At 44.6% G+C, this 14854-nt stretch overlaps 2 protein-coding genes across 2 annotated transcripts in view; one reads left to right on the forward strand and one right to left on the reverse strand.

Moving 5' to 3' along the window:
• The window catches only part of GRK4 (G protein-coupled receptor kinase 4), an 82513-nt gene that overhangs the window by 36108 nt on the left and 31551 nt on the right, over window positions 1-14854 (forward strand). The window contains exons 4-7 of the mRNA XM_006893658.1: window positions 352-426; window positions 3351-3454; window positions 4500-4592; window positions 5880-5943. Of these exons, the coding sequence (XP_006893720.1) occupies window positions 352-426; window positions 3351-3454; window positions 4500-4592; window positions 5880-5943 (336 nt within the window). The remainder of the gene's footprint in view (window positions 1-351; window positions 427-3350; window positions 3455-4499; window positions 4593-5879; window positions 5944-14854) is intronic.
• Window positions 8018-8728, reverse strand: LOC102855801 (isopentenyl-diphosphate Delta-isomerase 1-like). Its single transcript, XM_006893618.1, has one exon. It carries the CDS (start codon window positions 8699-8701, stop codon window positions 8018-8020), a length of 684 nt encoding a protein of 227 aa, XP_006893680.1. The 5' UTR covers window positions 8702-8728.

A 14854-nucleotide genomic window follows, 5' to 3' on the forward strand; every position in this document is an offset into this window, starting at 1 on the left:
GAGAGGCGGTGGGGAGTGGTGAGGCTGAGACTGTAGCACAGGGTGGAGAGGCTGAGACTGCAGCACAGGGTGGAGAGGCGGTGGGGAGCAGTGAGGCTGAGACTGTAGCACAGAGTAGAGAGGCGGTGGGGAGCGGTGAGGCTGAGACTGCAGCACAGGGTGGAGAGGTGGTGGTGGGGAGCAGTGAGTCTTCCTCTCTCTGTCAGCTTCAGTAGCTGTGGGACTTGCCTGAGCACTTAACTGCTCCGTGGTTCTGACGCTGCCAGGTCAGTTCTCTGAGACGGGACTCACAACGGCATGGAGGCAGGGGGCAGCTCACCTGACCGTTCCCTTTCTGTCTCTTCTAATCAGGCTGAATATGAAGTGGCTGCTGAAGAAGAGCAGGGAGACCGCGGGAGGAAGATCCTGGACACGTTCTTCAGTGAGGTGTGCTTCCTTCTCTACGTGCACAGATGTGCAGACGCCTTGCTCACACAGTCAGAGCAGAGAGTCGCCTGCACATCCTGGGTCACATTTCACCAGGGGAGATGGAAAAAGCATGTCATCTCAGCAGCCCTCTTCTGCATCTTCCTTTGACTGCAGAGGAAAACAGCAATTCCATCTCTTAGAAAACAGATCCTATGAATTGAAAGCTTTTATATTGCCTCTTTACAGACTATGGGAGCTCTTGTGGCCCAGCGGTAAAGTGCTGCACTGCCATCTATCCCAAAGGTACACGGTTCAAATCTGCCAGGTGCTCTGTGGAAGGACGATAAGCATTGTCCTCTGGTGTGATTTACTGCCTCTTAAAACCTGCTGGTGGGTCAGCTGTGTGTCAGTCCCAACTTGACAGTACACAACAGCAACTTGATAGAATTTAGAATTAGAGATTTTTGTTTCTTTTAGACTAAACAGAGCCTTTTTTTCCCCCCTCCCCTAAATTCTTCACCTGGTCTTAGTTTCCATCTCTTGCATCCTCTGGCCCCTGGTGCTGAGTTGGAGGCTTAAGTCAGAGTCGTCTCCTGCTTCCCTTTGCAAGGCTTCCTCCCTCAGCAGCAGGTGTGCGGGCTGAGCAGCGCATCCGGCTTGAGCAGAGCGAGGACAGCAGTAAGGTGGATACAGGCAGACGTGGCACTAAGCGCTGTGCATCTAGTTAGTGACGCTTGTCAACTGAGCTACAGGCTGAGTGCTCACATCACGTCTACTCTGAGACCAGAACAGAGTGGACCTGCCCGAGGCTACCCAGCCGGGGCTGGAGCCAGAGTGCAAAGCGTAGAGCCTGGCCCTAGAGCACAGCAGGGTGAGGGGATTGACCTAAAGTGCCCTGATTTCAAGCTCAGCTAATGGGGGCTGCGGATCCAGAGGTTCCGTTAGAGAAGGTGCTTTGGTAGAACAGCCTGTGGGGAAATCCAGCAGCCAAAGACGGACAGGCAGCCAGTGACCAGCCTGGGTTTGCGGGTGACGCCTCCCCAGCCACCCCTCAGGCCACGCACGATGAGCTGTCAGCACCTAAACCCACCCCATCTCACTAATAGTGGGGCTGCAGGACAGTGGTCAAGGACATCGCCCTATAGCAGTTCCTCACTGAGGGGCCACACTGTCAGCCCAGAGGCTTGCGGTTCAAGTCCACCAGCTGCTGTGTGGGAGCAAGATGAGCGGTCTCCTCCCATGCAGTTTCCTGCCTCTGAACACTTGCTGGAGGCTAAGCGCTGAGCCGCTGCTGACTGTGGCTCACAGCAGCAACCTAACAGTCTTTCTGGAAGCTGACTGCACACCTTGCTCTCACAAGGGAGCTGTGGGTTCACCTGAGCCCTTACCCTGCACCAAATTGGTGTTCGTTGTTGGAGAGTCAGAACTGACTCCCAGCTGACCTTCCTGTGGGTCCCAGAGGTGGTAAATATAACGGGGGAGACTGCCCATCCTGCTCCTGCAGAGCCCTTGGAGATTTGAACCAGCTGCTTTTAGGTTGACAGAGCAGCTTTTTACCCACGAGGCCAGCAGTGCTCCCTAATGACTACACAGCCTCTGCTTACTGGAGGGACCCTCACTGGGAAGAGATACATGGTCATCTTGTGCTTTCTTTTGTCCTTTCCAGAAGGAACAACACAGAGCAAGGGAGGTCACCCGAAAGGTAGACAGCATTTACAGAGTAGACCTGGTGGACCGAGTGGCTCAGGACCGAGTAAGCTAGGGAAGAAGGAGCAGAGCTCAGGACCGAGTCCACTCAGGAGGACATTGGGGATAGTACGAGGTGTGTGGGCCCTGGAGGTGGCGTGGCTTCAGAGCTTCCCTGGACCAGCTGAGAGGTGTCCTTCCTCTTCTTCCCTGACTGACCTGTCCTTGTGCTTTCCTCAAAGACGAAGGAGTCCCATCATCACCGTAATTTGTACTTCTCTTTAAAAACAACAGCAGTGACAGAAGCTCTTTCTTTTGCACACCAACAAGGGAACTCCTTGAGTTCCCTTCCTCCAGTTTCAGCAACCACTCAGAGTGGGACAGGATCCTTTCATTCATTCATCCCTTCAACGTGTGTCTTTAGTGTCTTCTGTTTGCTGTGTGCTGTGTTAAATACTAATTATGGGATGGTTCACGAAAACAAATGTGGACATGGGCTCATGGAGTCATCTACCTGGAGAGAATGCAGACTAAATGGACCGTGTGCACTGATGCGATGACAGCATGCACTGACGTAACGGGGAGACCTAGTCACGGCGCTGGAGAGGAACTTCTCCAGTTAGGGTTGGAGGAGGAGAAGCAGCTAGTCTGCCCCGTGCACAGGTGTCCAAGACAAGCTCCAGGTGGAGGAAACAACACCGCAGAGACCACTGGGATGGGAAAACTGTGCGTTGGAGGATGTGAGGAACCTCCAGGGGTGGAGCACGTGGGGCAAAGGAGGGAATTTTAAGAGGGGAGATAGGTAAGCTAGGGAAAGAAGGAGCAGAGACGAAAGCACGGTCACTGCAGAGGCTGCCCTTCACTGCGGCCACCATGCCGGTCGTTTGTTAGTCTTCCTGTTCTCTGCTGACTCTTTCAAAGCCTGACGTCCCCTCCTGGAAGCGGCCCATCCTGGGAACGTGGCCAAAGAGCATGCGAAGAACTCTTGCTGTCCTCTCTTCTGAGGAACATTCTGGCACTTCTTCCAAGACAGATTTCCTTGTTTTTTGTTCGCCCACAGCATCATTCACGGTCATCAGCCCTCTGCAGGCATCCGTACCCTTTGCCCTGCTTTCGCGTGTTTGTGAAGTGCTTGGTCAGGCTCACCTCAGTCCTCAAAGTAACACCCTGGCTGGTGAACACTTTAAAAAGTCTTTGTTAGTGACTGTATTTGATGACACCACTAATTGTTCTGCATTTGGTTTCTGCTGCTTAAGAAGTCTGGAGCTCATTTACCCAAGATGCCTCAGGGTATTGTTACCCAGTGTAAAAGGAGACTGGAGAAGCAGGCTTCGAAGGACGCCTTTAAGGAGTGTACCAGGTGAGTGGGTGCCCAGCCTGCACCTGGTACCTGCGTGCAGGGGAGGGGGCACCTGACACGAGGCTGGCCTCGCCTGAGGGGGCTGCATCCGAAAAGCTCTCCGTGCAGAGCTTGACCCAGCAAGGCTCTGACCTTTGGGAGAAGGGTAGTGAGGCTTCCGAGAGCACACTGTCCCACGTCCCTTTGCCAACACTCTCTCTGCTCAGCCTCCCAACATACTATGTTTAGGATCAAAAGATTCCCATAAAATTCTTTTTCAGACCTAGGCCCTCACTGAAAATACTTTTTACCCGAATCCTGACAACGCAAACAGGAACATTCTAAGGCAGAGCAGATTAGCTAAATACAGCTTCCTTAGGCACACGACAAAAAAGAAGTGGCTTCTGACCTAAGCCCAGACCTCCCTGTCCTGTGCACTTGTACTTGAACTCGTGCAGCAGCCTTCAGACAGCACTTAATTCCCACACAGAGTGCTCATTCCGGGCCTTTGTGAGCCGCATTCTTATGGGCAGGCGAGAAAGCAGATGACAGAAACCTCAGTCCTGCGGAATAGATTTTACATGTATGCATCTCAGACAAACAAACCCCAACACTGTAGGGGTGACTCTGACTCTGATGCCACGTGTCACAGAGCTGAACTGCTCCAGAGTGTGTCCTTGGTCATCAGCTCTACAGAAGGTGACCACCAAGCCATTCTCCTGTGTGCTACTGAGTGAGTGTGGCCCTCAAAACAACCCTGGTTCATGTGCACACACACCATGACACCCCTTGTGCACGTTTTGGACTAGGATCTTTCTGCCGGTAGATTATTCTAATCAAGTAAGTACTTCTCTGATATCGATCTGTGTGAGAGGGAAGCCTGTGACTGTGGGGTGAAGTGGTCACTCCAAGGTTTTTACCACCATATTTTCACTGGCGGCGTTAGGAGCCCAGTGCTGGGTCCTCCCCGTGTCCAGAGCTGATGCGTGCACACAAACAGGCGTCCACACTGTAGCAGCATGCGGGTAATTGCATGAAATGGGTGTTGTTGTTTTTTTTTTTCTAGAGTCGTCCATAACTATTTAAGTGGAAAACCCTTTGAAGAGTACCAAGCAAGCCGCTATTTTTCACGCTTTTTACAGTGGAAATGGCGGGAGAGGTATGATCTGATTCAGAACTCTGGGAAGCAAGTACTAACTTCACACGGTGTGTGCCTGTTGAAGTACACGTCTCCATTTCTCCAAAATGCTCTTGGAACTTTTGGGGTATATATATTGTAGTTTGCACTGAAATTATTACTAGATATTACAGAGGGTCTCCCATTTATAATGGAGTCCCTTTCTCAGAACTCCACTACACACCAGAACCTCTTTTTAGTTTGGATGACTTTCGCCACCTCTTACCAGTATGTGTTTAAAGGCTGACCCTGGGACATCCGTGAGTGAAGATCTGAGAATGGTAACATCAGCAGATTATGTCGCTTGCACTGTACGTGGTGCCCGTTACTAGTGAGAAGAAGAAAAGGCCGACAGCACCCAGCGCCAGGTGGTCCCAGGTGCAGGTTGCTGTTGGAGGAATCCATCACCTGTCACAGGTGGACCACCTGTGCGGCTCCCTTCTGACTCTGCTCACCTTGAAGTGGCTGCTGGCCCTGCCGGGGAGGTGGACAGTCATGGGCATCACGTGCAGGGTCGCCTTCCAGGAGTGGTGGGCAGGGCGGTGGTCTGAGCACATCTCGGCCCCAGCTCAGTCTCACGTGGGCTGTGTGGCCCCAGGAGCTTCCTTCAGTGCCGACCCCCACCCCCAGAGTAGAGACCCCTCCAGCTCCTTGCCCTGTTGAGTAGACAGAGAACCTGCCCTGTCAGTGTGTCTCTAGCGTCACCTGAGAAGTGTATTAAGTGCTGAGCTGCTCAAAACCAGTGCTCCAGGAAGGTTGGCTGTGCGTTACCCTCGCCATCCAGTTGTTACAGCTACCACGATTATTATGGAGCGATAACATTTCAAGTTCCTGCCTGTACTTGAGACACTGGTTTAACATCTGTGCGGTTCCTTCCCCTGAGAACATCACACTTGGGGTTTGTGTGTGTGCCCACACCGTTTTCCTCCCAGCTTTCCGAGAGAGTCAAAGAGCTGTCAGTGTAGCCCTGACTATGTTCCGCGTCCCACGCATATTTCAGCCACTGGCTGGTGGGAGACGGTTGGGTTAGCGAGGGTGGTGGAGCCCGGGTCTGGAGTAAGCACTTGCTGTGATGTGCCCGAGCTTGGTCAGCTCTCCGCAGCTTGTGGACCAGACAGCGCCCCCTCCCCCAGCTCCCCCTTAAGCTGGGCCTTCCCTCTGTGCGAGGTGGATGGTCCCAGGGGCAGGGTGTGTGTGTGTGTGTGTGTGAGAGAGAGAGAGAGAGAGAGAGAGCGCGCGCCTGAATCGATTCTCTCTTTAATTGCTTAGGCAGCCAGTAACAAAGAAAACCTTTCGACATTACCGAGTCCTCGGAAAAGGCGGCTTTGGAGAGGTGAGTCACGTGTGGGTGCTTCTGACCATCACTTGTAGAAAACTGACTGCCAGGTGTGGGGTCAGCTGCCCAGTGTGTTCGTCTCCTTGCTGCGCGCCTTGGGAATGGTGGTCATCACTCAGGAAAATGTACAGGGCCTCTTGAGTCACAATGCCTTGCTGCACGTTTTCTAAAACGTCATTATTCTTTTTTTTTTTTTTTAAATGTATGGTTACTTTTTATTCTTGTGATTTTCAGTAAAATAAATACTTGTTACATAAAAATGTCTCCTCTAAAATTCCAGGCTATTTGTTCAAGACTAACAGGAGATGAATTCTTCTATTGGATTTATAGGTTAACTTTGCAAGAAAGTATTTTTTCTTTGTTATTTATTATTACAAAGTGTTCAAGGGTAATAAACATGTCTTATGGTTTCAAATCTAAGAAATTTTTGCAACAGTTTAAAAAACTGCCTTAGTGGAGATACCATTTTCAATATCTATCTATTCCAATTAGCTTTTTTACAGTATTTCTCACCTTACAACCTGGAATGTCTTTGTGGGAATAATTTTGCTCCCTCCCTCTCCTGGGACAATTGACAATGTCTGATTGTCAGGGCCTGGCTAACCTGCAAAGCAGGAACAGCAAAGCCTAGTAAAAACAGCAGGACCACCTATCTTGGCTTGACCATCTGCTCTGCAGAAAACAACTCCAGGAAGCAGTATGCTAATGAATAGGGAGTGACCAAAGGCCTCAGAATTCTAGGAATGTGATACCTTCTTGTTTTCCAATAGATATCATATGATATCCCGGAAGATGTCTTTGTTTTGTGTTGAGGTCTGGGAATGTTTGATCTACCAGTCAACATCTCTGACAGAGAAGAGATAATGCGATTACCCCTGCAGGCATGTTCCTAAGATGTATATATACCCTTGCCAGAATATTAAACTTGCTATTTGTCATCAGCAATTAGCCTCTCCGCATCTTCATTTCAACCTGGTGCCTCCTTTTGGCGGAATTCTCCTGACATATGGGGCTGGATCCCCGATATGTGATGTAATTTCTGGTTGTCACAAATGAACTGGTGCAAATGGCATCTAGTGTACAGAGCTCAGGGTGATATAAAATATCTTACAGTGCATACATAACAGTGTGCCCTCAGAGAATTATCCTGTTTTATATGATCCAGTACAATAGCAACAACAAATATAGTGTCAAGACTGAGCAGGAGTTTGTCCCAACTCCAAATTTATCAACAGCTTCTTGTTGACTGTAATTCTGAAAACATACACTTGCTAATGGGCAAAACTTTTTAAAAGCCCAGACAGCAAAGTGAATAAGCATACAGTTTGCTAACCAAAAAAGTCAGTTCAGAAAGATGGGGCAGGCTGAGTCCATAAAGATTTACGTCTTTGGAAATTATATGGAAGAGTTACAATCTGATTTATAGGGTTGCTGTGAGTCAAGATTGACTCAGAACAATGGATTTGGCTTTTGGTTTCTTTAAAAGAGTTTAATCAGTATGCACTCCCGCTTATGGTCAAAAACAGTAACTGGTTTTAGGTATCAAAATATTCATTTCAGAATGATTAGACCATAAAATCAACTTAGAATGATCGAAATTAGGTTCTATACAATTTCATTTTCCTTTAATCTGGTTAACTAATTTAATCTATTAATAATGAGTTCTAACTAAGACTGTTGATTAGCCTAAGCTAATAGTTTACAAAGTGCTTGGGAAATAGCAAAGTCCTCAAGAATTTCTGAAAATGCCTATCTCAACAACATGAAAACTGAAGAGCTTTGCTTATTCCAATGTTCATGGAAACGTTAATATTAAGTTTTATTTGTGCTCTCTTTTTCTCCCTCTCAATAACTTTCATGTCTTTTACAAACGCCAATGCATATGGATGGCTATGTGATATAAAATTAAGTCAGTTCCTCTTTCCATACAACTTTTAGTTATAAATGCATTAATGTAGAAAATGAAAGTTTTTCTAATAAACAAAATTACTATCAAAACAAAATAACATTTATCATTATACTAAATTCATGACAGAGTTTTTCAGAACTTACTAATCATTCATCCCTATTTTTACATTCTGTATATTTTTTCATGTTCAACAAACTGATTCAGATGATTTAAGTTGTCCCACCATTTAAAGAGAAAAGTCTCTGCAATAATTTTAAACCATGGAGTTATCTTAATTTCACCACAGGCTGCCTTTTTCAGAAGTCCTTGGAGTTCTTCCTTAGACACATAACAGTAGCTTTTAATCTCATTGGGATCAGGATCCAAAGTTACATTCTTTTTCACAAACAAAATGTAATCAATTTCATGTTCACCCCAAATGCCATCAGATTGAGCCTTGTAGTGAATTCGTGTTAGATAATTAATTTCTTCAGGCAAAACCTGCTCCAATGGAATTCCTAATTCAGCTTTCAAACGCCTCTGTGCTGCCCGTCTTACTCCAATTGCATCATTTTCTTCAAGTTCTCCAGGATTACTTAATGGATGACTACAACAAGTATTTGTAAAACAACCTGGAAAGATAATTTTAGCATCGGATCGCTGCTGTAGTAGGAGCTTATTTTCTGTGTTGAATAAGAAGACACTAAAAGCTCGGTGCAACAATCCTTTCTCAATGTTTTCATTCAGGTGACAATTCTTCTTTGTCTCAGCCCCAATTCTGTTGTCATCTTCATCAATAAGAATGCACATTTCGGCCAGAAGTTTAACTTGCTGCTCATCGAGATTGTCAGTATTTATTTCAGGCATGGTGACGATAGGTCTGATCTGTCCTAAAACACTACCTGCCCTCCGTTGGCAGCCGACAAGCCAATTACTGAATCTGCTGACAAAACCACCAGTCAAGACCTGCCTTCCCACACATCCCTTCTGGCCAAGCCGTCATTATTCTTTTTAACTCTGCCTTCTGCTGCACGTTTCAGGCAGAGGCTGTTTCCCCTTAATCACTGTTTAAACTCTGAGGATCATAAGCCTTTTAGCCTGATTTCATAGTAGGGAATTTCCATTATTTTATTTCCTTAGCTTGATGAACTTAGAGGAATAGCATAAAATCTTATATAATCCAAAATATAATATTAAATATGCTTACTTAACCTGTGTGTGGATGTCTGTAACGTATGTATAGCTATACCTCCACTGCACACGTATCCTCTCTGCTCATTTGTTGACATGGGTCGTTTTCAAACCCTGGGTTACTGCGGTTGCATTGCATGAGTGCAGAACTGCTGAGAATCCTGGCCCAGCGGAGTTGGAAAGGGATCTTAACCTTCACAACCTGCGCTACTCTTGTCTCACAGCTCAGCATTAGTTACTATTAGATTTATATCATTAATGCACAGAATAGTTGCATAGTAGATTCTGTATGGTTTCTTCTACTATGAAGACAAAATATCAAAGAACAAAGCAGTTAATAAGTGAGGAGAAGGTATACACACACATATCGATGTATGTTGCATATACTGTCAAATTGGAACTGACTCGTAGTTGACCATCCAGTGAGTTTTCAGAGGCTGTAAACTTAGGCGAGGAGACTGCCCAACTTTCTCCTGTGGAGCAGCTGGTGGATTTGAACCACATGCCTTTGAGTTGGCAGCACAGCTCTTTACCACTAGGCCAACAGCTCTCCTTGTATATGTGTATACACACAGACGTATCTAACACCAATATCAGAAAGTGTAGAAAAACCATACGAATTAGGTGAAAATCCTGAGTAAATTATGCACAAATTCATGAGCAATGCAGACTGAGAAGCAGACTTGACTGTCTGCGTTTTAAATAACAGGTCTTTGAACGAAGGGTGTTGTTAAGTATAGTACTGGGGGCAGAGCCCCTCAGAGTGGAAGGATCTGGAAAAAAATATGCCGCAGACATCCATGAATAATTGGAGCACATAATAGATGAAGTATGAGTCTAGAAAAATGGTAAATGGTAAAATATGAAACAGAATGCATGAAGTTCTTAGCCAGGAGTGAACTGAGATGGACTGGTATCGGCCACTTGAATCACAGCCCTCTGATCAGTTGGGCCAGGAAGGAAAAACTGAAGAGTAATAGTGTTCCAGTTATCATCAAGAACATTTCCAGATCTGTCCTGCAGTATTCACACGCACACAAGGAAGACCTGCTCGTATAACTCTTATTCAGGTACAAGCACAAAACGGTAAAGCCCGAGATGAAGATATTGAGGCCCTCCACCAGCTTCTGCAGTCTGAAATTGATCAAACATGCAACCAACATGCTTTCATAATGATCGGTGACCAGAATGCAAAGTTGGAAACAGAAAAAGATTGGTAGTTGAAAAACATCAAGTTAACAGAAGACTGGTAGTTGAAAAATACCGAGTTATATTCTGAAGTACAGTGTTGTGAGTGATAGGAAATTATCCATACACGTACAAGAAGACCTGTTAATATGGCTGTTATTATAATATGTACACCAACAGCTAAAGCCAAAGAGGAGAAAATTGAAGACTTTTACCCCATTTTGGAGTCTTAAAATTAACCAAGTGTGCAATCAAGATATGCTAATGAGAATTGATGGCTGGAACACAAAACTTGGAAAGAATGAAGAAGGAATGGTACCTGGGAAGTAGAGCCTTGGTAACAGATGAGGCCTGAAATAGAGTGATCGAATTGTGTATGTTCAATGGTTTATTCATCACAATTACCTTTTTCAAAACCATAAATGCAGTGTTCTTTATCTGTCCACCCTGCATTGGTCCAGATGAGGGGAAGGCATCTGAGAGGAATATATGATTAGGCTTTATATGCATGGCAGAAATAAAAACCAAGTGATGCATTGCAGAGTGGACTGGGGGGAGGGAAGGGGGAAGGTGGGGGAGGAAGGGAAATGTGCAACAATGAATTAATTTTTAAAAAAGAACATCCAAGATAGAAATTAGTCTATTAATATAGTGAGTACAATCTGAGTTAAAATTAAACACTATTTTTTTTTAAAAAAGAACCACCACAAATGGTGACTTCACACATGGACCACACTAGAAAGACTACATAGGAATCAATTGACTACACCTGTGGAAGGAATTGTTGGGAAAGCTCAGTATCAGCCCTCAAAACCAACCCAGATGCTGCCTGTGGAACAGACCATCAAAGTGCAAGTTCAAATTGAGGTTAAAAAAAATATTAAACTTTATACGTGGACCACAGCCTGTGGAACAGACCACTCAAATGCAAGTTCAAATTGAGGCTGGAAAAAAAACACCACACCAAGTCTGACATTCAAGGGGGGGGAAAAAAAAGAAGAACAAACTGGGGAGGAGGGTAGAGAAAACAGTGCAACAATGAATGAATGAATGAAAACCCAAAATCTCTGTAAATGTTCATTAAAATGAATAAAATTTAATAATAATAAAAAATAGATTATCTGATAAAAACAAACAAAAAACCCCCAACTCCATGAAAACCAAAATATAGTCTTGAGTCTTTCCCAATTGAATTTAAAAATCGTCATAATCATCATAATTTGAAGCATTGAACATCAGTGGTCAAAGACCAGATGAGTTGTGGGATAACATCAGGATAGCATCCATGAAGAGAGCAGATCACTACAAAAACAGAGGAGAAAGAAAAAACCGAAATGGATGTCAGAAGAGACTCTGAAAATGGCACTAGAGCATCAAGAAGCCAAGACAAAGGGAAAACAAAAGAGAGCTGAACAGAAGATTTCATAGGGCAGCTCGAGAACACAAAGCAAAAGTATTATAATGGAATGTGCAGAGATGGAATTGGAAAATAAAAAGGGAATAACTTGCTAAACATTTTTCTAGCTGAAAGAACTGAAAAACTAAGCCTCAAGTTGCAATACTTAGAGATGCTATGGGCAAAATCTAGAATGACACACGAAGCATCAAAAGAAAGTGGAGGGAATATACAGAATCACTAAGAAAAGAACTGACAGACGTGGAAATATTTCAGGAAGTACCATATGATCGAGAGTCAATGGTAATAAACAAAGACATTCAAGCTGCACTGAAGGCATTGGCAAAAAATAAGGCCCAGGAATTGATGGGGTACCAGTTGACTTGTTTCAGTTAAGAGTTGCAGCCCTGGATGCACTTACCAGTCTATGCCAAGATAATTTGGAGGAAATTTTCTTGGCCAACTGACTGGAAGAGACCCATACTTATTTCCATTCCCAAGAAAGATGATCCAACAGAATGTGGAAACTAGCAAACAGTACCATTAACACCACATGTAATTAAAATACTGCTGAAGAGAATGAAAAAATTGCTAGAACAGTTCACAGAGAACTTCCAGAAGTTTAAACTGAATTTAGAAGAGGCTGTGGCACTAGGGATATAATTGCTGATGTCAGATGGATCTTGGCTGAAAGTAGAGAATACCAGAAGAATGTCTACTTGTGCTTTATTGATTATGCAAAGGCATTTGACTATGTGGATCATAACAAATGATGGCTAACATTGAGAAGAATGGGAATCCAGGATGCTGAATTGTGTTCATGTGAAACCTGTACCTAGACCAAGAGGCTGTTGTGAAAACAGAGTAAGGGGGCACTACAGGGTTTAAAAATAAGAAAGGCATGCATCAGTTATCTTTTCTCCACACCTTTTCAGTTTGTATGCTGATCAGATCATTGGAAAAGCTGATGTCTATGAAGAAGAATATGGCATCAGGCTCAAAGGAAGACTCATCAATAACCTATGTTACTTCCTGAAAGGGAGGATTTGAAGCGATTGCTGCCACCGAAAATCAAAGATAACCTTCAATATGGATTGCATCTTCACATCAAGAAAACAAAAATTCTTAACACCTGACTGAGTGACAACCTCAGATAGATGGATAAAAGGTTGAAACTGTCAATGACTTCATCTTACTTGGATCCACAACCAACACCCTTGGTCCCAGCATCCAGGAAATCGGGAGATGTATTGCACAGGGAGCCTGCAATTAGGAACCTCTCCAGATTCTTGAGAAGCAGTGATGTCAGTTTGAAGACCAAGGTGCACCAGATTCAGGTCATGATCTTTTCAGTTGCTTGCTGTGTCTCTTGAGAGCTGGATAATGAACAAGGATGGCGGAAGACAGCTGAGCTGTGGTTTTGGAGAAGAGTAACGGATATCCCATGGACTGCCAGAATAAGAAGCACTTATATTGAATGAGGTGCAGCCAGAGTGATCTTTGGAGGTAAAGGTGATACAACTTCATCTCACATCCTTTGGGCATGTTGCTAGAAGGGACTTTGTTAGAGAGGGACATCATGCTTGTAAAGGTGGAGGGTAAGTGAGCGAGAGGAGGACCCTCAACCAGGTGGATTGACATAGTGACGTCAGCAAGGAGCTCAAGGACGTCAGAGGTTGTGAGGACGCCACAGGAGAGGACAGGGTTCAGACCTGCTGTTCACAGGGTCACTATGCGTCGTACCTGACTTGAAGCACCTAACAACAACAAAAATGAAGCTGGAGACTGAATGATTGACTTTAGTACCATCAATGATTTAATCATTACATGTATACCTTTTTAAAAAATGCAAATGGTGACTTTACACAGGGACCTCACCTGATTGATTATTCAGGAATCAGATTGACTACTTCTGTGGAAAGAGTTGATGGAGAAGTTCAACATCAGCAGTCAAAACAAAACCAAGACTGTGGAACAGACCATCAATTACTAATGTGTAAGATCAAGTGGAAGTGGAACAAAATGAAAACAAGTCCATGAAGACCAAAATATGACCTTGTGTCTGTCCCAGCTTTCATTAAAAAGCTGTCTCAAGAATAAATTTGAGGCAGTTATAGGATGGCATCAAGGATATCATCCACAAAGAGAGCAAAAGTTCAAAGACAGAGGAGAAGAAAAGACAAAAGTGGTTGTCAGAGGGACTTTGAACTTTGCACTAGAATAAAGAGAGGCTAAAACAAAGGGTGCGTCTATTACAGGCTATGGTCTTTGCAATCACTTGTTATGCATCAGAGAGTTGGACAATGACTAAGGAGGACAGAAGGAGAATTGATGCCTTTGAGTGGTGGTACTGGAGAAGAGTATTGAACGTACCCTGGACTTCCAAAAAAACAAACAGATTCATCCTAGAGAGGGTTAAACCAGGCTGCTCCTTGGAGACAAGGATTCTGAGGCTCTGTCTAACATACTTTGGACATGTTGCAAGGAGGGACAGGTCCTTGAAGAGAGACATCATGTTTGGGAGGGTGGAGGGACCGCGCAGGAGGGGAAGACCCTCTATGAGATGGATTGTTTCAGTGACTGGGGTGATTGGGATGGGTGTGTCAGAGGCAGTGAGATTGGCACAGGATAGAGCAGGGTTTAGGGCTGTTGTACATAGGGTCGCTATGAGTCACAAGCGACTTGATGGCACATAACAACAACAACAAAACAAAGGGAAGAAATGCTGAAGTAAGAGCTGAGCAAAAGATTTCAAAGGCAGCTTGATGCAACAAAAATATGATGAAATATGCTAATAGCTGGAGTTAGAAAACTACAGTGAAAGAAGAACACATTCAGAATTTCTCAAGCTGAAAGAATTGAAGGACACATTCATGCCTTTAGCTGAAAAAAAAAAAGGATTCTGTTGGCAGAATGTTGAATGATACAGGAAGCACCCGAAGAATATGGAATGAATATATGGAGTCACTGCACCAAAAAGAATTGGTCAACATTGAATCAGGAAGTAGTAGAACCAGTAGTAATGAAGGAAAAGACATTCAAGTTGCACTGAGGGTCCGTCAACAAATGAATGTATAGAAAAGCTATGGTGTAGTCACATAGTGGAATACTACGCAGCACTGAAAAACAAGAAACTCGTAAAATATTACACAACATGGGTGACCTTCAAGGACATATGCTGAATGAAAGATCTCTGTCACAAAAGGACAAATACTGCATAATACCACTGTTATAAAACAGGACTG

This window comes from Elephantulus edwardii, unplaced genomic scaffold, assembly GCF_000299155.1.
Source record: "Elephantulus edwardii isolate Elephantulus edwardi_28Jun2011 unplaced genomic scaffold, EleEdw1.0 scaffold00129, whole genome shotgun sequence".
Classification (NCBI taxonomy): domain Eukaryota; kingdom Metazoa; phylum Chordata; class Mammalia; order Macroscelidea; family Macroscelididae; genus Elephantulus; species Elephantulus edwardii.